At 39.4% G+C, this 27,109-nt stretch overlaps 2 protein-coding genes across 8 annotated transcripts in view; one reads left to right on the top strand and one right to left on the bottom strand.

The window, feature by feature from the left end:
• The window catches only part of NFE2L3 (NFE2 like bZIP transcription factor 3), a 42,943-nt gene extending 30,623 nt beyond the window's left edge, over window positions 1–12,320 (top strand). Inside the window, exons 2-4 of one of the 2 annotated variants that reach the window (XM_059933754.1) lie at window positions 4,616–4,783; window positions 9,810–9,893; window positions 10,621–12,320. In XM_059933754.1, the coding sequence (XP_059789737.1) occupies window positions 4,616–4,783; window positions 9,810–9,893; window positions 10,621–11,883 (1,515 nt within the window). In that variant the 3' untranslated portion in view covers window positions 11,884–12,320. The remainder of the gene's footprint in view (window positions 1–4,615; window positions 4,784–9,809; window positions 9,894–10,620) is intronic. The other variant, XM_059933755.1, reaches the window with a different exon arrangement.
• A 4,031-nt stretch (window positions 12,321–16,351) lies between these two features.
• HNRNPA2B1 (heterogeneous nuclear ribonucleoprotein A2/B1) lies at window positions 16,352–26,562 on the bottom strand. 6 transcript variants are annotated; one of them, XR_009505024.1, is made up of 14 exons: window positions 26,325–26,562; window positions 23,516–23,551; window positions 23,308–23,418; window positions 22,994–23,140; window positions 22,471–22,681; window positions 22,216–22,317; window positions 22,061–22,141; window positions 21,296–21,358; window positions 19,899–20,018; window positions 19,522–19,644; window positions 18,765–18,847; window positions 17,680–17,908; window positions 17,250–17,385; window positions 16,352–16,694 (listed from the first exon to the last, which is right to left on the bottom strand). XR_009505024.1 is itself a non-coding variant. In XM_059933751.1 (12 exons), exons 1-11 carry the CDS (start codon window positions 26,328–26,330, stop codon window positions 18,786–18,788), a joined length of 1,062 nt encoding a protein of 353 aa, XP_059789734.1. In that variant the 5' UTR covers window positions 26,331–26,562; the 3' UTR covers window positions 16,352–16,694; window positions 18,765–18,785. The 6 variants fall into 6 exon arrangements, 4 of the variants coding, with proteins under 4 accessions (XP_059789734.1, XP_059789733.1, XP_059789736.1 ...); XR_009505023.1 differs by lacking the exon at window positions 17,680–17,908; XM_059933751.1 differs by lacking the exons at window positions 17,250–17,385; window positions 17,680–17,908.
• Window positions 26,563–27,109: the final 547 nt, after the last annotated feature.

Here is a 27,109-nt window from a genome sequence, read left to right as displayed (position 1 = left end):
AAGCATTAAGAGCAATGGGAGCATCTTTTGTTACAATATTTGGTCTTTCAGTCCTCAGTTCCTGAAATAGCTCCAGAGCCATAAAAGTGAAAGGAGTGTCTTCCAATTCATAACATGCCCCTTCTAACCACACCTGTCTTATGTTAATGAGGTGACTTTTGGAGAGCCGGCTGGTTGCCAGGGGAACCAACCAACTGATGAGAGGGTTGGAATTTTAAACCCCACCTCCCAGACCTCCGGGGAAGGGAGAGCAATTGAAGATTGAGTTAAGTCACTAATAGCCAGTGATTTGATCAACCATGCTTGTGTAATGAAGCCTCCATAAAAAACCAGAAGGGCGGGGTTTGGAGATCTTTCAGCTTGGGGAACACGTGGAGGTGCTGGAAGAGTGGTGCAAGGCATGGAGGCTCTGTGCCCCTTCCCACAATCCTTGCTCTTAGGCATCTGTTTGTTTCTGAGTTTTGTCCTTTTGTAATAAGATGGTAATCTAGTAAGTAAACTGTTTTCCTGAGATCTGTGGGCCACTCTAGCAAATTAAACTGGAGGAGGAGGGATTGTGGGGACCTTCTATTTATAGGCACTTGGTGGGAGGCACAGGTGACAACCTGGACTTGGAATTGGCCTCTGAAGGGGGAGGCGGCGTCTTTGAGACCAAGCCCTTAAGCTGTGGCATCTGATACTGTCTCCAATTAGATGGTGTCAGAACTGAGTTAATTCCACCCAGCTGGTGTCACAGAATTGCTGGATGTATGGAAAACCCACACATCCGGTGTCAGAAGTGAAGTAGTGAAGTAGTAGACTATTGAGAATAGAGGGGCAACAGAGTGTTTTCTTTTACGTCAGGTATCACCGTTGTTATTGAAGAGTATTCTGGAAGCATGATCAAAAAGCAACTAGACAAGAAAATGAAATAAATTTAAATGTTGGGAAGGAAGAGGTGAAAATAATTAGTAAAGCAGTTGATATGACTATATATACTTTGGGGGAAAAATACAGAGTAACAAATTATAATGGAAGAATAGTTTTCCTGAGTCTACCTTTTGCTGTTGCCCTGGCCAAAGTGATTTTGCTATGTAGGGATTTTGGGGATAGCTTTAATCAGATATAATTTCAAACTTTAAAGTTGCAAGAATAGTATATATCCCTTACTTAGATTTACCTATTGTTTACATTTTGCCCCATTTGAGTTACCTATTTATAATTACATCTATATACACATATAATTTTTTCATTCTGAAACATTTAAGGATGAATTGAAACTATTGTGTATAGTATTTCCTACAAAATGATTTTTTTTCCTATAACCAATTAATCAAAATCAGAAAAATTTAACATAAGTTTAAGACTATAATCTGTTGTCCATATTCAGATTTTATCTGTTGTCCCAGTAACATCCTGTGTAACTACTTTTTCTCCTGGGTCTGCATCTAACCCAGGATCACACATTGCGCTTAGTTCTCAAATCTCATAAGTCATCTTTAATTTGGAAAAGGTATTTCAGTTCTTGACCTTTAAGTTTTGGAAGAGTATCAATCAGTTATTTTGTAAAGTGGCCCCCAATTTTGATATATCAAATATATATATATTTGATGTTTCCTCATTACACTGAGATTATGAATACCACAGACGTGGTATTGTATCCTTCATATCGTATCAGGAGGCATCTTGGTTTATCGCCATATTGTGATGATAGATTTGACCACTTGGTTTAGATGGTGTTTGCCAGGTTTCTCCTAAAGTGTTATTATTTTTCTCTTTGTGTTTAAAAAGTAATCTGTGGAGTGACGCTTTAAGACTGTTTATCTTATTTTCATCAAACTTTTATTCCCTAGTTTTAGCGTTCATTTATGATTTTTTTTTAATTTATTTATTTTTTGGCTGCATTGGGTGTTCGTTGCTGCACGCCCGCTTTTCTCTCTAGTTGTGGTGAGCGGGGGCTGCTACTGTTCATTGCGGTGCATGGGCTTCTCATTTTGCGGTGGCTTCTCTTGTTGTGGAGCATGGGCTCTAGGCATGTTGGCTTCAGCAGTTGTGGTGCATGGGCTCACTAGTTGTGGTGTGCAGGCTCTAGGGTGTGCAGGCTTCAGTAGTTGTGGCACACGGGCTCAGTAGTTGTGGCGCACAGTCTTAGTTGTTCTGCGGCATGTGGGATCTTCCTGGACCAGGGCTCGAACCCGTATCCCCTGCGTTGGCAGGCGGATTCTTTACCACTGTGCCACCAGGCAAGTCCTTTACCCTATTTTCTGCTTCTTGCCATGTGATTTGTAGTCGTACAGAATTTCTCTGCCTTCCGTTCTCCTCTTCCCGAGGTTTTAGGCAGGACCATCTTACATACTTTTGTTACCAAAGTCTCATACACTCTAAAAGTTTGATCGGTTTCCTTATGGGCTAGATCTAGTTGTGTATTAGCCACCTGTTCCCTCTGTTATTGTTTATTTATGTATTGTTATAGATAACATTCTTATGTTTGCACGTTCATGTATGTCTCCACATGTGTTGTGTTAACTCAAATATTACAGATTAAGGGGACCCTGCTTCATGGTTCTAAAATAGATCATGTATTTAGAGATAAGAAGCTCCAGTGCCCACCAACAGCAAATTTATTTGTAAACAAAGTTAGCTGCCTCAGGAATCTAGAATTTTGAATTAGATTCTCTTAAGGTTTAACAAAAGAAACCTTCCCTTGGCAAAAGATTGAGGTTAAAAGAGTGATGACCAATCTACCTTTTCCTTTCTTCCCTAAATTTAGATAGGAATCAGTGTTTTAATTGCAGGAAAGAGCAAGACGATGGTATCTCACCCATCAGAAATCGGATCCCTACCAAAGTCTTCGGGTGTTGTGTTTGGGAGTTCATCTATTCAACAACTATTATTAAGGGTCTACTATATATATCAGCTGGTGCTAAATGCTATGGGGAAAAAAAATAAAGCAAGATAAAAGAGACTGATATTAATGGGAGGGGGGTGCTTTTTTATAGAGAGTACTTAGGAAAGAAAAGTGAGATGGTGATATTTGAATAGGGACCTGAAGGAAGGGGGGCAGGGGCGCTGGGAGGGGTGGGGATGGGGGGAGGTGAGCAGAGGGAGCGCCTTACAAGCAGCAGGAACGGGGAAATGGGGGAGGAAGTTCAGAGACTGCTTGCTGTGCCTGAGGCTGAGCGTTGGGGTATTGCCATGTTTATATGGTGAAGATGAAGAATCAGCAAAGCAAAGGAGAAGTAGTCGGTGAGGCAGGAGAGTAGAGAGAGAAGGTACTTGGATGCCAGGTGAAAAACCTGTTTCCAGAAAAAGGGAGTAAACTCGGTGAAATGTTGCTGATGGGTCAAATAGGTTGAAGATGGAGAACTGTAGCCTTGGGGGACCCTGATGTGCTGCTTCAGTGGAAGGGTGGAGACAAACCCTCATTGAAATAGGTGCAAGAGAGAATGCACTGAGTTTGGATGACTCTCGAGAGGATTTTGCTCTCCAGAGGAGCAGAAAAATGGGATGGGATCTAAAGAGTAATGTGGGACCAAGGGAGGGATTTTTCAAGATGGGAGGTGTTATTTTGTTAGTGGGCTGATGGGAATTAGCCGATAGACAAGAAACAATTGTTGACCCAGAAAAGAGGATAGGGTAGCAGAAGCAATGTGCTTGAGCGTGACACGAGCTCCTTGTGATCAAGTACTTGAACGGAGAGATCATTTGAGGTAGGAAGAAGACTGGCATCCACAGTGTGAAGAGAGAAGCTGTGTTTGTTGTATAGTTTGGTACAGTGAACAGAGAAGCAAGTAAAACCAAGTGGGCCACCAGCACATCAGCTTCCTTTTCTGCTCTTGCTTTGATTTCTCTTCTTGTTTCTGGCATCTGTGGATTTCCATTTCTTTGACCTTCACTTTTTTTTTTTTTTTTTAAAGATGAACATTTCTGTGGTTTAGAGTGGGGGGCAGTGGTGCTGTCCTTCAGTTAGTCCAGTGTGTTTTGTTGCTGGAAGAAATTAAAAATAGATCCTTTGAAAGGATTTAAGAGGCCTTGATGTTATGTTACAGGGGAAACATTATACAGAGAACTTTTAATATCACAATTGAAAGTATCAGAATATACAGTATATGCTAAATAACTATTTGAATGTTCAGAAAAATTCTCTTGCCTTTTAATTGTCTCCTCAGTTAAAGGTGGAAGGACTCATCTGCGTAAATAAGTATAGTTGAAAATATCAGAGATGTTAGTTTAAGCTTTATTGTTAACTTTATTTTTTCAAAATAAAAATATATTTACCTTTTTCCTGATTGTAAAAGAAATACATGTTTGTTGTAAAATATTCAAACAGTACAGAAATGTATAAAGTGAAGTCAGCTCTTCTAACCCACCCTGAAGTCCAGGGGCTTTATAAATGCATATAATTTAAATTATCCAGATCAGAACAGCCCGTCTCACAGTGAGTTCTTAAAAAGGACAGGACACAAAACTGACCTTTGTTTCAGAATTAAATGTTTGATAATGAAATGCCAGTCTTAGCTTTTGACTTGTGGGTTTTCCTGATCACTGAGCAGTAAGTACAAAACAGTTTTAAAGATTTGACTTATCTGATGAAATGTGGATTTGTACTTAGCACATCTTGGGGTCCTTTTTATAGGAGAATGAGGTACTAGGAGCTGTGGATCACAGTTCCCAGCATGAGGAAAATGAGCAAAGAGCATCAACCCAGAGGGAGAAATCACTACAGCAGAAGAATGAAGATGAAAATAAAGTAGCAGATAAACCTGCCTGGGAGGCAGAAAAGACCACTGAACCTAGAGACGAGGTAAGCAAGTCAGAATATCCCGGCCGTACCATTTTGGCTTTAAGGTAGATTTTATGGCTTTTGATGGTTTGTGCTGAGAATGAATTTTGTATATGTGTGCCTTACCATTAAGTAAATCTGATATATGAAAATACATGTTTTTTTAAAATTGTGGATGTGGTTGTTTGGTTTACAAAGGAATCAGCCCACGGAACATTGTATCTGGTTAAACTCACAGACACCCATCCAGGAACTTGCTAGCAGGTTTTGTTGTGTTTGCAAGGGATACAGAGATGGCTGGCATCCTGAACGCAGGAATCCTCAATCAACCAGCCACTTGCAGAAGCAGCCAGGTTGGCTAGGTCTGGCAGGGCAAGCCAGAGGACCCTGCAGGCGTATCACCCTCAATCCAGCTGGGACTTGGGCTCAAGTCCTCACTCGGTCTCCTGGTACGCCACGCTGAAGGGGCAATCCAGGAGCCCACTTTGCATCTTTGACTAGGCCGAGTAGGATAACCTCCTTGGCTCCTCTGTGTATAACCACACTCATCAGCAGTGAAAAGGGTATGTAGAAAGATGAACTCCAGAAGCTAGGCTGAAGGGATGGATTCTTCCTGTAGCCTGTGCTTCCTCCCTTCTTTCACTTGGAACATAATCTGGACCATAATTTTGCTCAGCCCTGCTGAGGTCCTAGCCCACAAGCCTGGCAAACAAATGCTCCAGACAGGTCTAGAGGTTCCACAGACCTTTAACCACTTGACACTTCCCCTGGAAGGTGCCACCCTTGCAGGTCTTACCCTGATGGGTCTCTCAGCCCTGAATTGCCCCAGGTGACATTTGGAGCTGTGCCTTGAACAGCTGGGAGGGTAGAGAGAGTACCATGCCTTGTCCTTTCTCAGACAGCCCATCATCATTGTAGCCTTACCTATGTAACATCACACCGAACATTACATGATTAACAGAGCGAAGTCAGAAAACAGCTCTGCTCCCTTTGCCCACCCACCATGCCCCCACCCCCTCCAGCCTATTCTAGGGAACTAGTTCTTCCCTATACGCTGGGTGAAATCTGGGACAGACCCTGTGACTTCTAGATAATCAGACAAAAATTTCTCTCTGGTCATCCCAGTGCAGCAGTAGTTGATAAGTATAGCCAGTGTAATTCTCAAAAACTGAACTGAAATTTAGTTTTTCCTCTCCTATCCCTGCTGCAGCCTCAAAGCCTGGCTGAGTGGAAAGGGGTGTGGCCGGCCAGCTTCTTGGTTTCCCCAGTTCTTCCTCCCTTGCTTGTACAGACAGCCGTCTTCTCTGGAGCCGAGGGTGTGTGAGGGGTGGTAAGAGCTCAGGACAGGTGTTCCTTGACTGGTGCCAGCCTGAAACTGTTTTCCCTGGACCGTAGGATGTTATTTAAAACTGCTTCTCTGTTGGATGGGCTCTTTCATTTCACAGGTTCTTTGGAGACCCCACCGCCCAGCTGGGAGTCCTTCACCTGCCCCTCTTCACAAGGACACATGCACCTCCACCTCCAGGTGGCCTCTCAACCACGTGCTGGTCCTGGAAACCTGCACCTCACCTCCTTTGTCAGTCCAATCACTTCTCTAACTGCAGCCCTTGCTTGGCCTCTTGCCCTTATTTTTCAGGCAAGCTCTGGATGCACATCTGCTGTGTTCCCTAAACACACCATGTTTCTATGTGGTTTCTAAGTCCCCTTTTGCTAGTCTCACGGTGGGGAGCTCACCCCAAAGAACCCTCCCATTTTCACTTTACCTCTCAGGCTGTTCAACACTTTTATGACCTACAGTTGAGGATCCCATCGCAGCCTGGCAGTTCACTGTGAAATGCAGGTGTTTCCACTTGCCTCTGCTCTTACCCACTGTTGTTCTCCCCAGGCCTTGTGTTTTCCTTGTAATTCACGTACCTTGCTGTGGCTTTACCACCTGCTTACACACACACATCAGTGCCAGTGAACACAGAAAGAACCATATTTGTTTTGAAGGAGACATTTCAGCTCACTTTCCTGAGTGCCTCCCAAGTCATCTTTTTTGAGGCAAAAGATGTTTTTACCACTTCATTGTGTATAGATTTATGCTCTTGGTTCATTTTTCTCCTGGGTATGTCTTTGCAATTACACCCCTTCACTAGACTTCCCAGAAAAGGAGCAACTGTGTTTTCTACTTTTTTGAATTACCTATAGTAACTAAGGTAGTTACTATCACTGCTAGATAACAGGCACTCGTTAAATAATAATGAAGCAATACATGAAGTAGGGAGCTTTCCTCGGAGAATTTAAAATTTGACTTGAGACAAACATCAATTTGAACAAAACCTTCTAGAAACATATTAATCATTTAGAGCATGACATGACAATTATACATTTCTTGTAGGAGCATCTAACAATGCATCTGCTCTTTTACTGAGATATGTTACTTAGTAGGGAGTTGTGTATGACCAAAGTGAATCACTGACATAATTTACTCTTTAACAGTAAGTTCTTTCTAACCCCACTGCAAGCCTGGACTTGGCTAGCTGTTAATGAAGACTAAATACACAGTATATATAGGTGTATATATACTGGTCTGCAGATACTTTCTTCTCACTAAAGACAAGTTGAATTTATATATTGTTTCATCTTTTAAAAGATATAAAATTAAATGTGTCCACCATATTTTTTGAATACTCCTAGTGACTTGTTCAAAATGCAGTGAATTCTTGACGAAAAATAGAACTGTTTGTACTTTATGTGAAGATTTAGGAAGGAGGATGACTGCAAACAGAATGCTGTCCATAGTTAAAGCCCTCAAGTAGAAGGCATCAGCCCATGAGGTTCTGAATAGAAGTGAATTTTTAAGAGGTGAAGGCAGGTTTAAGGGAAACACGAAGAGGGAGGCGCCCCCATGGACTAGCAGCTACCTGAAGCCAACACCACCCTCAGAGCAAAGGAACCTGGGGAGAAATGCAGCTCGATGAGGTGTCACACCTTGCACCCGCCCATCTCTTGCCTCTGTCTCCTGTGGAATCACCCAGGGGGCTAGCTCCTCAGACCTCTATCTCCAGGGGCACTGAAGAAGAGGAAACAGGTATCTAATGAAACACATCTTTGACTAGCCTGAAGGATCAGTCCGTAATTCATTTTAAGCAGAATGATCTTCATACATAGTAACATAATATTTCTATGTTCTACATATTAAGGGTTTCTTTTCTGCAAAGTGTTATTTACCCACAGTTAAGGATTGTTTTTTGCAGGAATGCAGATTTGTGCTGATGTTATTCATTCTCACACACTTGTGACCATCAGATTTTGGTCAGTGGTTGGCCAGGACTGATGAATCAAGTTTCTGAAATTTCTGAACTAGGAATCATTTAAAATAATCCAACTGGTGAAGAAGTCTGCTACCCACTAAGAATGTGTCGTTTGCCAGTTAAAGAAAAACAAGAAATCTTATTCACCAGTTTACCTTAAATAAGTCCTATAGCATCCACAGAAATAGACAGAAAGCCTTGAAAACATATGGCTTCATAGAACCCAAGGTATTTTTTAGAAAAAGAAACCAAGTATTTAAACCCACATATACAAAATCAGTCCAGCTGATCTGAATCTTCAAAAAAGAAAACCCTAAAGTAAAAAGTTGGGGGTGGGAGTTATACACAGCACATTAGTCAGGAATGTGAACTTGCTAACATGTAAAGACATCCCTTTGACACATCAGATACAGAAATCCTGGATAAGACAGAATGGATAATATCTTCAAATGTATAACTGAACTCAAAAGCAAGACACAGAACTCTACAGATACAAGCAGCAAAGAGGGAACTCAAAATCCAGAATTTAAGACAGGCACCAAGGCTGAGGAGTCCCCAAGAAGAACTGTATCCAGATGCCACGACAGAGGCTGGAGTTGAAGAGTTCCCTGCTTTAAAGCTCAATGTTTAAAGGCTCTTCTGGTTCAGGAAATGAGGAAGAGAACAATTCTAGCCACCAGCGAGGAGACAGAGCAAGGAAGCTGTCCATCCAACCTTTAGAAATCAGAACACTAAGTGGTGTGGATTCAGACTACCATCACCATCAGGAATCCTGAGTCAAGAAAAGGTCTAGAAAATGATACAAAAACTGGTCCTGGCAGAGAAAAGTATAAAACCTAGTTCATAAACCCTTGGTATGTGTCATTCCTATAGAAACTGTTCTCAACCAAAGACAAGCTCACCTGTACATATAAGAAGAAAAGACAGTGATAGAATAAGAAAAATCTAAATTATTTCTAATAGGAGTCCCAGGAGAGGCTGGGAAGTATGAAGGAGAAGCAGTATTCAAAAAGTTTATGGCAGAATATATCCAAAAATTAAAATGATCTTATGGCTCAGATTAAAGGAATACACAAGAGTCCCAAGCAGAGTAAATAAGTTAAATCCCAGACATATCACAGTGAAATGGCAGGGCAACAAAGACTAAGAAAAAAACCTTTAAAACTACCCAAGGGAAAAAAAGATTAGCTGTTATAAAATGACAGACCGATAACAAACATGTTAGTAGTAATAAATGCCGTAAGACAGGGCTGAGGAAAAACTTTAAGCTTGATAAACTATCACTTAAGCATGAAGGCAAAATAATTCCAGGTTACAAAGACTAAAGAGTTCATGGAGCCGATCTAGAGAACTATCAAAGTAATTATTTCAACAAACTAAACCCTCAAGGGAGGAGACAAAGCAATAATAAGCTGATAGAACTTTGGTAACTCTAAATATGTAATTGCAACATCTTGTAATCAATTTGGAAAGTTGGCTGGAGAGGAACAAAATAAGGTGGAACTAAGAATATAAGCTAAAAAAGATGAACGGTTAGGGCATGAATGGAGGAGTTGTCGAGTTAAAGGTTGTTTAAAGCAGGATGTTAAAATACTGAGTACTAAAAAAGGAATAGAACGTGAAAATTTCAAACTAGACATAAAAATCCAGCATGGATGCAACACCTGGTTTACCCTTTCCAGATTAAGCCTAAAAGCCCCAGTCAACCACTTCAGTCTTTTAATTTAAATGAATGATGCACCTTTTTCTAGAGACATCGAAATGGAACAGACACATCTTTCTCTCTGGAAGACTTATTTCAGTTGCTTTCATCACAGCCTGAAAATCCACTGGAGGTAATTGGAATCTTGGCTTTTATCCTTGCAGGAAAAATATCTGCAGTGACCTCTCTGTGAATAAACACAACCTTATTACCTGGGATACACAGCAGTTTAAACGAATACTTAGATAACGGTTTCTAGTGCCTTATTTAAGCACAGACTTAGGATTTACTTTTTATAGGAACACTTCTTTGGAGAATTAGCCAAATATGTATAGTTCCCCCTTCCAAATAATCACAAAGATATAATCAAATTCATAAAATCCATATTGAATCAAAACGGCAGTACATAACTTAAGTAAGGCACACCTTAGTTTTTCTGGCAGCATTACACTTTATGCTGGTCCAATTTGCTTTAAGACACATCTCCCCCCACAGTAAGACTGTTTTCACTATTGCTGTGATTATCCGTGACAGTCCACAAGGTGGACTTAGATTGCCAACAGCTAGGGTAAGAAAGATATTACAATTTTCGAATAACAAGACCTTTCATACTAACATAACTTTTCTAATTTCCCACGATGTTCAAAGAACAAATCTTTCCCTGACATAGCATGTTCTCACCTGGGCTCACATCATGTATTCTATTGCCTGCATTATTTAACTAAGGGAGTTATTCGTAGCCAACAGCATATCCTTACTTACATAGAGGAATTAACACAAGAGGAATAAGAAGTATTGTATTAGGCACTAGAACTGCTATTAAAAGTTTTATGTTAATAGTGTTTTCCTTTCCTTTTCAGGGCATCTCACTGGGAGACAGTCCTCTCCCAGTAAGTATCAACGATGGCATGAATTCTCCTACACATTATAATGCAAATTTTAGCCAGGCTATAAGTCACGATGTAAATCTCCATGAGGCCATGTTGTTGTGTCCTGACAATACATTTAGAAGGGATCCAGTAGCAAGGACTTCACAGCCACAAGAACTATTTCTGCAGTTAAATTCTCCTCTTACCAATCCTGAACACACCCTTTCTGGAACTAATTTGACAGGACTTCTTCCATTTGACAATCAGATGAGGAATCTAACAAACCAAGACCTTCTGTATGACCTTGATATAAACATATTTGATGAGATAAATTTAATGTCTTTGGCTACAGAAGGTGGTTTTGATCCAATGGAAGTTTCTCAGCTTTTTGAAGAACCAGATTTTGATTCTGGGCTTTCCTTAAACTCAAGCCACAATAGCACCTCTGTCACCAAGTCTAACTCCTCGCACTCTGTATGTGAAGGTGCTTCACCTTCTAGTAGTGACCTTGGATCTCTTTCCCACCGTGACTTAGAAGGGGCTGTAGGAGGCTGCTACCCAGACCCCACTAAACTTTGTCACATGGATCACAGGAGTGACTCTCATCTTCATGGGGACCTTGCATTTCAACCCGTATTACACAACCACACTTACCACTTAAAGCCAAGTGCACTAGAATCCACTTATGAAACTTTTTCATGGCCTGGAAAGTCACAGAAAATAAGGCGTGGGTACCTCAATGACACAGACAGAAACTTAAGCCATGATGAACGGCGTGCTAAAGCTCTGCACATCCCTTTTTCTGTGGATGAAATTGTCCACATGCCTGTAGATTCTTTCAACAGCATGCTAAGCAGGTACTATCTCACAGATTTTCAAGTGTCACTCATCCGTGATATTAGACGAAGAGGGAAAAATAAAGTTGCTGCTCAGAACTGCCGTAGGCGCAAACTGGATGTAATTTTGAATCTGGAAGATGATGTATGTAACTTGCAAGCAAAGAAGGAAACCCTTAAGAGAGAGCGATCCCAGTGTCACAAAGCTATAAACATAATGAAACAGAAACTGCATGATCTCTATCATGATGTTTTCAGTAGGTTAAGAGATGATGAAGGTAGGCCCGTCAATCCAAACCAGTATGCTCTTCAGTGCAGCCTTGATGGAAGTGTTCTGATTGTACCCAAGGAATTGGTGACCCCAGGCCAAAAAAAGGAAAACCAAAAAGGAAAACGAAAAAGTGAGAGAAGAAATTGAAGATGGGATTCCATCCATATGCATAAAGCCGTAATGTTCAGAAACTGATCAAAAGCCACTGAATCTGCTTCAAAGTTTAGCTCGTTATCTACTGCTACTTCACTCAGTTAAGGCTACATTTTGAAGCTTATGTGAACCAGTTTAGGACTTCAGTATCAGACTTGGGGGCTTAAGCCACAATGTTTCATGAACTCCTAATAGTATGTAGAAATAGGGTGACGTGAAAACTTGCTGTCCTTCACTAGCCATTTCTTAGTAAGATGGTCCCTTCAAAGAGCAAACACTGGATGTAATCATTTCAAAACATGTTTTTATGATTTAAAATACAAGTAGCCTTAACATTTTCATTTAGTTTTCAAGAACTGTTTTAGCTTAATTCTGATGAAAACTTATGTAGCTTTTTCTGTGGAAATAAATTTTGTATTTGATTTTATAAACTAACTTTCCCCTTTTATACAGAAATCCTAAGCAAACTTCTCTTCCAAAATACCCACATTTAAAAACAAGTGAATATCTAGCAAATCAGGCAGGATAGTGTTAAATTTTAAAAATTACATAAATTGATCACTCAAGTCAAACTGAATATAGTGAACACTGAACCGACAAGCAAAATTCCCCCCCTTAGACCTAACACATAAAACATGACATGAAATAGACCACGCTCTACACCAGGATGCCCAAACAAAACAAACTGGAGCTTTAAAATATTACTGCATTAGGCTTTAACACCTGAGGACAAAGAGCCTCCCTCCCTCTCATAAATAGGACTAATTCCCTGGCAGTAAAGCCAGCCTGTAGGGATAGCTCCACATCTGGAACACTGACAGCTCACACCAAAAAAACCCAACTTGCTTAAATATGGAAAGATTTAAGCAAGCATGGTACAGGAGGCCATACAAGAACGCAGACCACCACTAAGGGATGATAAGCACAGACTTTGCAAAGAAATGAAAATACTGAAGCAAAATGAAAGATATTCAAAGAGGCAAAAACACAGCCATTTGATAAAAAGGACGATAGAAATAATGGCACTTGAAATGAAACCTCAAGAATTTTCTGTAGACAACTGCCCTGTCAAGGTTTTAGAACATTAACATGAATACTGTTAGTCTCATTTCAAAATTAGAAGAATCAAGGTTGTCAGATGTTTTCTGCAGTTAGAGTAATTGCCTAATAACATAAATGTCACAAGTCAAAGTTATTTTGGGTTACAGAAATGTAGGGTGTGGGTTTTATAGTAAACCTTTATACTTTAAATTGGAGCTAGGAATTTGTTTCAAGCCCCACATAGTAGCAAAATGCTTCTAGATGCAAGTTTCGCTCTTCTGACCAGTTTTGTGCAATAACCACTTTTTCAATGGTGACAGGCTGGCTTTTTGCAACGGAGCCCACCTCAAGTGTCTTAGCTTCTTAAATACAGAGCTTCAAGGCACATTCTTTCAAGCCTACATACAATGTAAAATGCCACGACCAATTGTTTTGAAACTGCAGGTATCCCGATATGCTCAATTTCAGTGCTTGCTCTTGTCAGGCTCAGCATTCTCCCCAATCCCTGAAAGTATCAGGAACATCAAATGGGCAAAAAACAGGCACACAGCAGAGAGAGCTGGGATTCAAAACATTCACAGCAACTGAAATTTTGAGATCCATAAGGTATTTGGTGCATTGTGACCAAAGATCAGTGAATGCAGCTTTCACCAGCCAGTTTCATCTCATTTGCCATGGGCTAGTTTCTGGACAGTCACTTTGTACAAATACCACACTGCTCTTCAGTACAGTGCTGAAGCTGCTTCCTCTCCATCACTGATACGTCAGCAGTGAAAATTTCACACCACTATTTTAGCCTAAGCTCCCTACTTACAGATTAAGATACACCAAGATTGACTATTCTGCTCAGTAGTCTTTATCGAGCTGAAAGGAATAGGTGGAGTGTTGAGAAAATTTGATTCTCAAGCTTTTGAAAACAGATCAAAATGTCAAGTTCTAATGGAAGCCATATGCATTTTAATTTTACTGTGACTGTTGAACAGAGCTGTTAGCTACCTGACCCATTCCTTAAATAGTGTAATCAGTCTTCAGCTGAACAAGACATGGATAAACAGTCAAGACTTACTTGAATTGAGAAACAGTTCCATCAATCAAGGTTAGGGGGATGATAAACTTAAGTTCCCAAGTGTCTCCAAGTATTTGTTTGGGGGTTTAAATACAGACTCAAGCTGCAAGAGGACCCACAGAACTAGGTAAGATCAGCAATGTTTACACCCATACATCTGGTAGTCTGTATAATTGGCCTTTGGCCTCTGAAGCATGTTTTTTGCTAGGCATCATTTTCCCTCCTGATTTCAGTGGACTGGCCCAAACTTACATTTCATTTTTAACTGCTCCCAACATAAAAGTAGTCTTACCTTCTTTACTTATAGAAAATACTGTTATTCCTGAAATCATCCCTTTGTCATAGAATTACATCAGTTGAAAATTAATAGTGAAATCTGGTTCCGACAGGCGCTCAGCATCTCATTTGTCCTTTTCCTATTAAAACCTTATTTCCTTTTGGTAGCTAACAACAGGCCATGATGAAATCCTCACAGGGGAATTACAACTATTGCATGTAATCTTCAAGCAACGTGTGCTCAATAAGATGTGGATATATGGGTTCCATTTCAAGGCTGGCTCCAGTTCAGCACTGACCTTTAGAATACAGGAGCAGTTAAAAGTCAGCCCAGCTGCCAGAACAACAAAGTGATCCTATGGAGTACATATTAGTGCTTAATAATTTAAATATTTTTCACTTAAATACTTTAGTTGCAGTAATAGCAGAGCAGCATTAAAATCATTGGGTATACCACCTGAGAATATTTGTTCCAAACTTTAGACTGATTTAAAATGTAACTAAGCCACAATGAACACACGCACTTTGGGTATACTGAGATTAGTGATGTTTTCTACCTTCTGCAAAGGCACCACATATGCACACACGTTTGAACTAGTAATTGTCATTACTAAGGAACCAAGACACGATTCTTTTAAAGCCTCCCTTAATTGCCTCTCAGTACTTTTAAATATTAAGAATCACTTCAGACCAACTTTTAACGTACTCATGCACTTAATCGGAATATTGAAAACCACACAGAAGATCCAGTTTCAAAAGCTTTTACCAAAGAGAAAAACACTCCAGGTATGGGAGCCATCCCCCAAGATGGCTCCCAATAACGCTTGCTTTTTGGTCATGTGAGTAAAACCCTCCCCTCCCACATTGTGATCACAAGATAACTTACAAAAACACTGGTTGTATTGAGGATTCTTTTGTTGCTTCACTATGGGTAAAGGAAATAGCCAGTACCAACCTTCAGTCCTGTCAGTAGGCCATTTTGGATTCAAATATTCCAGCCCCAGTCATGTTTTCCCTGACTTACATACAACCCTGAGCTTCAGCTAGAAATCGCACAGCTAAGCTGCTTCCAAATTGCTGACCTACAAACACAGTGAGGTGAAAATATAAAAGTACTCTAAAATATTTCCCTTTAGAAAAAAAAGGTCCTTAAATCTCAATTTCTAAAAGAAAATTAGCAGCTCAACACACAACATACACACACACAAAATACTCAACATTACCTATTGCATGTTTCAATAAGCTAGGTCATTTTCGCCCTGTTAATACGTAATACAGATGTCTTCCCCTATTTGTGCTGGTGTTAAACGCTGGGTATTTTAGGGTTGTATTATACCAACTTGATTTATCTTCTTCAAAAGTTAACTTCTTTGAAGAGCTAGACATTTTTAAGACATTAAGAATTATTTTTTCCTAGTAAATCCACGGCCAAATGTAAACAAATTTATAGCTGACAATGGACGCAAAGCTCATCTTCCGTTAGCCATCATTAGTTTGACTTACCTGTGAGATACCTCGTATCAAAACCAAAAGAAATAGAAGTCAACTTTACTCTTTGTCCCCTACTATTTTTCTGGTTTTTCATTTCAGGTGAACATCCAAGTAAGAAACTCACTGCTTGCTATTAAATTTTATCCACCATGTTTAACCCTTTAAGACAACCACCTGATACTAACGGTATAACGAAACAGAGCTAATTCACATTTGAGAAACTAATGTCAGATTTTGTCTCAGTGCCTTTGCATAGCCACTTAAACTTGGTTGGACCACTTCAGCTGGTTAGAATCTGTAATGACTTTAAAAACACCACCAGCAATGTTAAACATACAAGGCAAAGCCAGAAATCTGTAGCATTATTCAAACGCTGAATATACAGTGTATAAAGAATGGCATTTTATTAGGGACAGCCAATAACGTCCACAGTGCTTTTCTCGTTTGTCTATCCGTATTGAAAGGAAAATGGCAATATGCATTGCTTTGTGAAACTGCTTTAGAAATCTAGCAGATGGCAATCCTTTAGACAACTTAATGTTCATAGAACAAGATTCACATTTTTATGTGTAAACATTACACCAAGTATTTGAATACAAAAGTATTTATTTTAATAAACTTTATATTTAAAATAGAATTTTAATCTGTCTACTCACAAAACCTAATTCAAAACACGATACATTTCTCTCTCTAGCTGATTTGATGTTACTCCGTTACAAACAATACTCAATTTGTAATTGTTTTATATTAAGAACCTGTACTAAATGAAGTCTGTTATTTTATCAGAAAACATTTCCCTTTAATCTTAAAGAGTGCTTTTTAAAATGAAGGCACCAACAAGAACTACTTTCAGATGGTACAGAATTTCTTATTTCTTGAAGATTCTGTGGTTGACCACTTCTTCATTAGTTACCTGCAGCAAGACACCTTCCTGCCAAAGGAAAAAAAAAGTATCTGAAGAAGTTTATCATGTTTGTCCAAAGAACCTAAATAATTTCAGTGGTGGTCTTAGGATCAAAGAAGACTCACAGGTGCATACAGTAGAATATGCCCTGATTATCACATTCCTGAAAAGGCAATAAAGCCAGGCAATCAATCTCTGATGACATCTAAGAAATGAAACTTCAGCAGCCAACCTACGTCTCTCCTATAGGTTAGGGGATTGGGAAAAGAATTACCACATTTAAACCTAAGTATTTAGAATTGGATACATACAAGATTTATAATGTAGACACTTTTATTCATAAATATAAATTATCTGAAAGTAGATTTAACCATCTTGCCCTACCGTCTCCTTAGCCTGATCCTGATAAGCATGTAAAGCTAGAACCGTATCAAAATAACAGAAGAACAAAACGTCTTTATTTTTAATAAAAAAAAATCCCTAGTTCACTCAAAATGCTTGATCCAAGAAATGTGAATACACAAGGGTGTAACGATGGGAAATTTCATGATTTATTCAACTTGCAGCCTAACTTTTACCTACCATTTCACTACCAACACCACTGAAGGAACCAAGAAAAGCTTTATTAATGATCACTTGGCTTGCCTCAGCTGTTGAAATGAAGCACTTTACAGTCTTTGTGGCAGCAGAATATACTTGTCCATGGTTCATATCAATGCTAAAATTCCAGCAGGGAAAAAAATGATATGTTAAGCACCTGAATCTTCATAGAGGGGGAGGGGGATGGGAAAGAAGGAAAAAAAGGGGGTAAAAAACAACCAAAATAATTTAAGTAAATGACAGATTGGAAAACAGGGTTTATAAAATTATTCTCTTGAGTTTATAAATTGTTAAACTCAATTTACAGCTATGTTAAACTACATGAGAACCACTATACTGAAAGACCATTGAAGAGTATTAGTTTATCTTTTGGGGAGGAAAATTAAGAAAGGAAAAGTAAATGAGATCTTACCTAAAGAAGTTTAACTGAAGCTTAGAACTATTTTGCTCTACACCCTCAGCTTTCGTTGGCATCCTTATAAACTACTGTAGTTAAAGCTTTGTAGAAACAGCACAGTTTCTTAAGACTGGCTGAACTTAGTAGCCGTCAAGAGTTCTCTTGTACTAGACCTGTATCCCTGAAGAGTACCTCGCTGGGGTTATTTCCTTTCCTTGCATTGAAGAAGCAGCATCTAAAAGATCTAAAAAGGTGTTTCTCCTTGCAGAGATATCCCTTAAGTTATCTACATAATTTAATCCTGATGAATTGCAGACAACACACTTATATCTGACCAGCATTTATCTTACACAAATATAACAACAGCTTTGCAATGGACCTTAATTATACTACCCACTCCTTAACTTATTTAAAATAAAAAGTCTATAATTACACAATTTCCTTTAGAATTATTTTATTAAATCATAAATGTACAACAGCTTCTTAACTCTACACACGCACTTAAATTTTTTTTAAAGGAAAAACGTTATGTCTTATTACACCATGATCCTGGCTAATAGCTTTTCAAAACTTTGAGAAAAATCTTAAAAAAGGTTTCACATGTCACCTGAAACTTACAAATTTAACATTATCAAAGAAGGAATGCTTCTACACTCTTACAAAGACCACTAGAAAGAAACAACAATTAAAAAGCTAAGAAACTGTCTCAAAGGCATTTTTTTTTTTTTTTTTTTACAATCCTTCCTCCACAGTAAGGTAATGTTATTAAATAATCCAATCCATTCACAAAATGGCTCTCTGCATCTGCTCTGGTGTCTTCTGCCATATCACTGCATATTTATGCATGACTGAGATAAGAGTTTCCTTAACATTGTTATTTCGATAACCTGAAGCTGTTCTGTTACCTCTGGGCTCTCATCCTCTCCTATTTATACAGTGAAGCCTGTTTCAACAGAAGTAAAGAGTAAAAAAAAAATAGGTTATGAAATTATCCATCTAACCAGATTTTAAGGAAAGATAACATGATCCTAAAATGCTTTTAACTCCTGGCAGCTAGGTCTCCCAAGACATTAATAACGTGAAACTTAAAAGCTACTTACCCATGGTAAATAGGAAGAAGCTCAATATCGGCTTCTCCCTCCATAACCCCCACTTCCTCCACTGCCTCCTGGACCATAGTTTCCTAGAATTATTGGAACAAGAGAAAGCAAACTTATTTTGATTTCCCAAGTTCTACAACTGATTTTATTTTACAGCCATACACTCCTTAAAACATGCAGATCAGAGACCATTACTTGTTTCTAGTTAGCCTCGTTAACTCAGAAGATTAGATTATCCAGATTCACAGATTTTTCAACTTTTTCCTCTAAACTTCAAAACATTTTACTACTGCTACTCCTTTAGAGGGCTCTCTTCCATGATCATTTAGAAGTTTTAACAAAGTATACTCAGCGTAAGAAACATAAGGAATCTGTTTCTGTCCCACTAACAACAATGATTTGAACGAAAAGTTCAGATTTACTAAATTAGCTTTCTAAGAGTCATACAAAATTTATACCACTTGCAATATGCTCAGCAATTTTATTTAGCTTTTTCTTAATCAGCCAAAGGGAAAAACTCCACTGAAAACATCTAATCCATTTCACTAACCCCAAAATATTTCATATCACTGAACATCCCACCTCCACCACAACAATCCCCCCCCAGGGATATTTTTATTTTCCCACAATTTTACTCTCAGTAACACTGTGTATTTGATGCGAAGTGTTACCCAAGCATAAACATGAAAGTTATCTTTCTTCAAAGTCATAGAAGACTAATATTTTCATCACAAATTTGAAAAATCTAATAAATTACCTCCACCATATGGTCCCCCCATGTTTCTGCTACCACCAAAGTTTCCACTCTTCATTGGACCGTAGTTGGAAGGTTGCTGGTTATAATTTCCAAAATCATTATAATTTCCACTTCCATAATTTCCTGTAAAAAATTTGGAAATTTCTGTACAATAAACCCCATAACACAACCAAGTATTAAACCAGTAATACATGCTAAGTACTTAAGACAAAATTCCCACAAAAACAAATCAGAACAAATGCAAAACACCTATCTACAATTCTACATTTTTTTTTTAAAAGACAACCATCAACAACAATGAAATGAAAAATCTCACGTGTTGAAAATCATTAATTCCAATCCAAATTCCCACATAAAGATGCAGGTGAATTTATTACCTCCTCCATAGTTGTCATAACCACCTCCGTAGCCCCCACCCTGGTTGCCATATCCAGGTCCTCCACCACCATATCCTCCTCTTCCTCCTCCATAACCAGGGCTACCTCCAAAATTGCCACCTATTATAAAATAAGCCTTTAAGTAATTACTTAATATTTTCAAAGCCATTTGAACACCCACTTCCAGCTTTCCAAAACACGTATTTTTTAAGTAAGATATTCGTTCTACAAAATCTCTAAAATCCTCAAGGGCAGATTCTGATATCCATCCTTGGTAAACGGTTGGGGGTGGGGAATGCCTACCCACCAACAACTGGATAAAACCTTTAGAAATACCTGTAATGCCACAGGTCTCCCCTAAAACTAAAGACACATCATGGATTCTCTGGAAGATATCTTGAAGTCCTATTTATATTTTGTGCAAGGTTGTAGGTGGGGTGGGGCAGACCAAGATGTGTAGACTAATGGAACAAAGTAGAAGAGCCACATCTTCCTGCTGGTCCGAAAGATTAAGTTCCCAACTCATGTTTCCTTGTGAATTACCATGTCTCTTAAATAAAATGCCCACCACCCTTCTCCCGAGTAGAAATGGGGGGAGGACCAGAAATTAGCAAACTTGCATGTAATTAAACTTAAATTGGTAGTCTCAGATTGCTTGCAGTAAGTACAAAAACTCATCTTTCTCAAACCAAATCAATATTTGGATTTCAAAGCAATATTGGAAATAGACTTATGTGACTCCTAAGTCATGCCTAATGAGGGCAAAACCAGAAATAAGGCCTATTATTTAGATCAGTTTTAAATGTCTTGTTCCTTTCTATTAGGACATTTGTCAGCAAGTATCACTCTTTCCTGTATTTCAACAAAACATATCACTTCATATTTAACAGTGGCTCACCACCTTAGCTGGATACAGGAGCACACTTGTGTATGTTTTGGAAAAGTTCCTTTGGGGACTTTTGGAACATTATCCTCCTAGACTCATCTTGGTAAGAGCTAAGACAACACAGGGCTCTTATATACATTCCCCTTACATGTTAATCTTGCTCATAACCACTTGTCCATACTTTTTCAGGAAAACAGTATACAAAATATCACATCTATCTCCAATTCTCTTGCTTGAAGAACAACAGGACATCTTTAAATGGCATTTTTAAATTCTCATTTAAAATCTACCCAACTGATTTTGCAAAAGTACACAAACCCCTACAACTATATTTTTCCTTTTATAATTTACAACAGGTAAAATGCAAATCAGAATAAAAATACAAATAACTGAACCATCATCACCTAATCCCTTTACAAAAGGTAAAACATTAAGAAAAATTTCATGTATACACTCAAAAACGGACAACACACAGTGTGATTCAATCTTAAGACACGTAGAAGAAACTGACCTCCAGGTCCTCCTCCATACCCATTATAGCCATCCCCAAATCCACGACCACTTCCATATCCATCTGTTAAGGGCAGGAAAAAAAAAAAAAGATTATTTTCCTGTGGTTCATGCCACTCAATTCCTTACCCTCCCCCTTCCTCCACGTTATCTATTAGTTATCTATAAATAAGAGTTATTAGGAACCCTTTCCCCTTGTGCTGTACACTCCTGTTACTGTGTATTTTAGTGTTAAAAATATGCTAAAGTATGTGATTCAATTTCATCATCAGGATAACTGCCTGATTTGGGGCTTGACTTGGCAAGCCTCCACTTAAGATACTCATTTATAAAAAGGAATGACAATGGACAGGGGCAGTTTTTCTGTTGGCACCACACTACATTATTCAGATTAACCTACATACAAAGCCCAAAGCAAAAAACAAAGACACAAACCTCTTCAAACCTACACGTACAAGCCTCTACAGTATTTCCACCGACTATTCAGGAATACCTCATAAATTTAAAATGGCTGCACCATCTTAACTTTTCCAGAAACTGAAAACCATAAAGGATCTACGCAATTATTTATCCTTAACTATAACTATAGGACTTTTAAAATGTTACCTCTTGCCTAGCCAAATCAGAATATCCCATCAGGACAGAACCTACATTAGATCTTAAGAATAACTTTTTAAAAATTAGGTTGGATTTCCCAGATTCTAATTAAAACTCACTCATAGTTTTCAAGCACATTCACCCTTCTAAACTTAGAAGGCGGACTTACCAGATCCTCCTCTGAAGTTACTTCCTGGTCCTGGTCCAAAATTTCCACCACCTCCACGAGAATCTCCAAAACCAAAGTTGCCTACGATAAGTACCCTGGTTAGTAACAAACACTTACACAAATAAATCTTAAGAAAAAAATGGAATTGAAGTTACCTCCTCTTCCACTTCTAGAACTTTGGACTTCCTGCATTTCTTGTCTAGATAAAGCCTTCCTTACTTCTGCATTATGACCATTGATAGTATGGTATTTCTGCACTGGAATGAAAAGTTCAGAGTCCATTAAGTCAGCATCCTATAATATTAGCTAAGTTACAAGTTAAACTTTACTTTTTAACGAAGTTTTAGGTGTTAACATACCCAAAACTTATAATGTGAAGAGCCACACCCCTAGCACTTATAGACACTTACACACAATCTTATCCACAGGATCATGGTCATCGAAAGTAACAAACCCAAAGCCTCTTTTCTTTCCAGACTGCCTATCGGTAATTATCTCAATGGTATCAATTTTTCCATATTCCTCAAAGTAATCTCTAAGATGATGTTCCTCAGTATCTTCTTTAATTCCACCTACAAACAGCTTCTTCACAGTTACATGAGCCCCTGGCTTTCCAGATTCCTGAAACAGAAAAAATCATCCTGACTGAAGAAACCACAAACATGAACGAAAGCCCACTATCTGAGTAACATACATGGCTTCTATCCTATGACCAAATACTAAAGCACCTTATGAATAAGAACCTAGTCTTTGAAATAACTTAGTCTAGGAAATTAAAAGCACAGAAACCCAACGAAGCTCTATTAAAGAAACAAAAACACTTTGGGCTAAATACAGATAACTTTGTTCTTTTAAAAGTCACTTTCTAATCTTGAGCAAGAGCAAAATGCAATTTTCCTCAAAACCGTTTGAACAAGTTATGTATTTGCTCACCTCTCTTGCAACAGCACGTTTTGGCTCAACCACTCTCCCATCAATTGAATGAGGTCTTGCAGCCATGGCAGCATCAACCTCAGCCATGGACGAAAAAGTTACAAAACCAAATCCTCTTGATCTTTTGCTTGCAGGATCCCTCATTACCTTTAAATCCAAAGGAGTGATGTTACCATTTAATCTCATCACTTACAGTATTTTAAAATAATGAACATGAATTTAAAAGTGATTTTCTCCACGATTCACTCATTTTAAACAAAGAAACCCAACACTTGAAGGACTACTATCCCTAAGCACTTCCACACTTAACGTACCACACAATCTGTAAGTTTTCCCCATTGCTCATAGTAGTTCCTCAAACTTTCTTCTGTAGTTTCAAAGCTCAAGCCACCAATAAAGAGTTTACGGAATTGTTCCTTTTCTCTCTGCAAAGGAAAACATCACTTCAATTTTTATTTACATTTTCTCTTTGTATGCAGGAAATTAAATTCTTAAATATGAGGTGACCTGCTGGCAGAGTACCTTTTTCCTCTCCAAAGGAACAGTTTCTAAAGTTTTCTGGGGGGGGAAAAAAAAAACTTACATCAAATTTAAACCATATGTTAAACTGCATTAGTTGTGTTACACCAAAAAAATTGCCTCAGCTGAACTACACAAATTTCAAAATCATTAACGCTTGATCTATATTTACTTCACATTAAATTATTTTAAACAAATCTAGCATAACTTAGTTTAAAAAAAACTTTCTGAAGAAAAAGCAGCAAATCTACTCCCTGGTGACTGAAAAGTTAAGATTCTTATCAAAATCTGCATTCAATCCTATAACCCAGAACAGAGAACTTTTAAATATTCCGTTTAAATATAAATTTTCAAATTATAAAAACTGTTGCCTTTTTATAACCAAGAATTGCCATTTATTTCAGGATTCAGTTATTTGAAAAGTGAGTTTCCCTTCATTGCTCCCTCTGGTGGTGATTCTAATGTAACGCAATTTTCAAAAACCTAGTATTGTTCTCTCCCCACATACCAACTCTCCATTACCGGAAACTTTAAGCATTCAATATATGTACCAAAATATCCTTAAAATTTACCTCTCTTCTGACCAAGGCAGAATAAGTTTCATAATTAACGGTGTCTAAAACTTAAAAAAGTTTTAACATAGCTAGTTTTTGACATGTAGACAACACAGAAACAATCTGAACCGTTACTGAACGTAAAAGCAGAAACATAGTAAGACACTGTAATCATCTCACTTTTCAAAACCATAAAGATATTTAAATGACCACTGTGACTATCCCGTAGCTACAAAGTACTACAATTTACACTTCACCATGTTGAACTTAGTGGTCTTCTGGCAAATTACACAGCATAAACAACTTTCACATGTGAAAAGAAAAAGAGCCTGGGCTGAAAACTCAATCCTTAGAAACCAGCAAGCAAATAAGTTGCATTAACAGCTCCGTATTTTGGGCTATCAGTTAAGGAAGGCTGGGTCATTGTTTTCAGTTGACTAGGTTAAAAAACTAAGAATATTCAGAAACGATAGTTAGTCACAATGTCCATGACCAACTGTTATCAAACAGCATTACAACTCTCAACCCATAGTTCTATGAAGTTCCTCTCTCCATGCATGACATTCTCCCAACAGCTCAGAAAATACAGCAATAAGCAATTCAGTTTTTTCCCTATATAGTTAACTTTTCAGGATTCTGAAAATTTTGAAAACAAATTATCAAACTAGCTCCTGAGACACTTAAAAAAAATTATAGAGGTTACTTAGCATACTGATATTTGGACTCTGAAGCAAATTTTACTTCAAATGTTGTCAGTTAATAGGCCTTTTAAAACCCAAATAAATTAAATAGATTAAAAAAATACATCTACAACAACTTTTACGAATCACTAACAAAGGCAAAAACTCATTACTTACCTCATTTTCCAAACTTACCCGCTGTCCACTATCGATTACAAACAAAGTTATTTTATAAGCGTGCTTAGGGTCAAGGAAAATACCCAGGTAGACCCCCTTCGCTTGAGACCTTATGTTTATCAATGTAATCATCAACCATGATTGCAAACATAAACGAGAAAAGCAAGTGACAAAGTTCAAAAACATAGCGGCCCAGCCTAAAAGTTTTGTATATAGCAATACACGCATTGAAAGACTGAGCCATGTTTTAACCAGAGTACAACTATAAAGTCATTTTTATTTCATTTTCATCATGATTTCTAGCTTATCACTAATAAATACCTGTGGTCTTGCCCAGTAAAGAATTAAATTTGCCAGTAAAAATAATATTTAAAATACAAACACTACATTTCAAAGAGAATCCTTCAGTTAAATAAAGGATTCTGACCCGGAATACCGCCCCCCACAGACCTCCTTCCCCCACGGCCTCCCACATGGTCGGTAGTAAGCTGATGGCTCTAAATCTGATTCTTCATTTCTAAAGTTTCCTACGATTCAACTGCCTTTTTAATCACCGGAGACCCAGATAAAACCATTACTCAAATAAACAAGGGCTGGAAAACAAAATGTGGTCTTCATACTACCGCTCGCCTCAAACCGGGCCCGACACCCTAGATGGTTTTACCTCCTCCTAAGCCGTGCGAACCCGCCCTGGAGAACGCCGCCCCCTCCCCCGCCCTTCGGTGCGGCTCCTGAACGCAATGGCGCCATTTCATCGAGGAGAAGGGAGCGAGCCTCTAATGAGGTGCGCAAGACTTTAAAAACCCAAGCTCACAAGACACTCGGAGTCCACCTCGAAACGGCATGAAAACAGCCCCAGAAAAAAAAAAATAGTTAACCACTTCTATTCTTTGTTAAAAGAGTCAAACTAGTTGAACTTAGAGAGTTAAAAGGAAAACACTACGAGGAAGGAGAGAAATGAAAATGGCGGCCGCCAAATCCGGTTCCCGGGAGGGGGGAGGGGAAGCTCCGCAGTCCCGCTCGCGAGGACCCGAAGCCCGCCGAAACGCTCAAGCGCGGAGACGCCGGGGCCCCCAAACCAGCGTGCTGTAAAAAGGGAATAAGAATTCCTGCCTCCGCGCCCCATTTTCACTAAAGTGGGGCTGCGTCCGCCATGTGGAAGCTCCCCATCCCCCACCCCCAGCAAAGGGAAATGGCGCCGGGAGACTGAGGGTGGGGAAAGCGCTGTACAATCAGGCCTCCACTAACGACCCCTCTTCAAAAATATCCTGAGACCAGCCGCTTCTGAAATGGCCCAATTTCGCTGCCGCTCTCCCACGGAGGCGGATAGCCGACTTCCAATGAGGCGCCAACGGCCTCGCCATGCCCTTTCCAACAACTCATTGATTTCAAACCCGTTACCTCCATCGCGGACTCAGTCGCTTCAGCCCGATTTCCCGCAGCCGAGCGAGATGAGAGAGCTCTCCGCGGACGAACGCGAACCGGACTCGTCCTGGCGCTGTAGTGAGAACTGCCGCTGCTCGAGAAACAACACCGCTAGGAGTACCTCCACTCTGGACCCGGCGCTGCTGCTACTGCCGCTAGAGCCGCTGCCGCCGCTTTTCTAGAACCTTCCCCCCGACTAACGCGTCCTCCCCTACGTCAGGCCGTTGCGTAAACGCCCTAACCGCCGCCAATGGCGGGAACGCTCAACGATCTCCTTGCGCCAAGTACGTGCCCCTCCCCCCTGCGGCCAGTAGTGGTGCTTGACGTCAGTTGCGTAAAAGGGCTCTGTGAATTGTGGAAGGCTCGAGTTCTGCGTATATGACTCTCGGAACTGGGTCCAGCCCCCTTAGCGCAGGGCAGGTGAGAAACGGTCGCGCATTTTGAAATTAACGCTGTTGGGAGGAGCTTAATCTTCAGCCCAGAGGTCCAGCCCCCTCAACCCCGGAGGTAGTCCTTACAGCAACGCTTTGATAATCTACCCCTACCTCCGTCTTAAAACTTAGTAGCCTTCTCTACTGTTTTCCCTCCCCCACCCTTCCTCCCCTGCGCGGAGGACCGACACGGCCCCTTCCGGAAACACCCGAAGCGACTTCTAGTCAAAAAATTACACTTCACGCTCTACCAACCTAACCCTGGCCAACGCTTTTGGGGTCGACCTCGCGGGTAGTCGAAAGGGACGCTCGTTTTTATTTCCACCCCCC

This window comes from Balaenoptera ricei, chromosome 9 (genome assembly GCF_028023285.1).
Source record: "Balaenoptera ricei isolate mBalRic1 chromosome 9, mBalRic1.hap2, whole genome shotgun sequence".
NCBI classification, from domain to species: Eukaryota; Metazoa; Chordata; class Mammalia; order Artiodactyla; family Balaenopteridae; genus Balaenoptera; species Balaenoptera ricei.
The sequence above is the reverse complement of the archived record's forward strand: the minus strand, read 5'-3'. Positions and strand labels throughout refer to the sequence as shown.

What these genes read in the sequence shown, in the direction of transcription:
- HNRNPA2B1 (XM_059933751.1), bottom strand. An exon ending in AACGTGCTGTTGCAAGAGAG is followed by an intron (nt 22,682 to 22,993) that starts GTGAGCAAATAC and finishes TTTCTGTTTCAG; the next exon opens with GAATCTGGAAAGCCAGGGGC. An exon ending in GGGGGGACCATATGGTGGAG is followed by an intron (nt 18,848 to 19,521) that starts GTAATTTATTAG and finishes CAATAATTCTAG; the next exon opens with GAAACTATGGTCCAGGAGGC.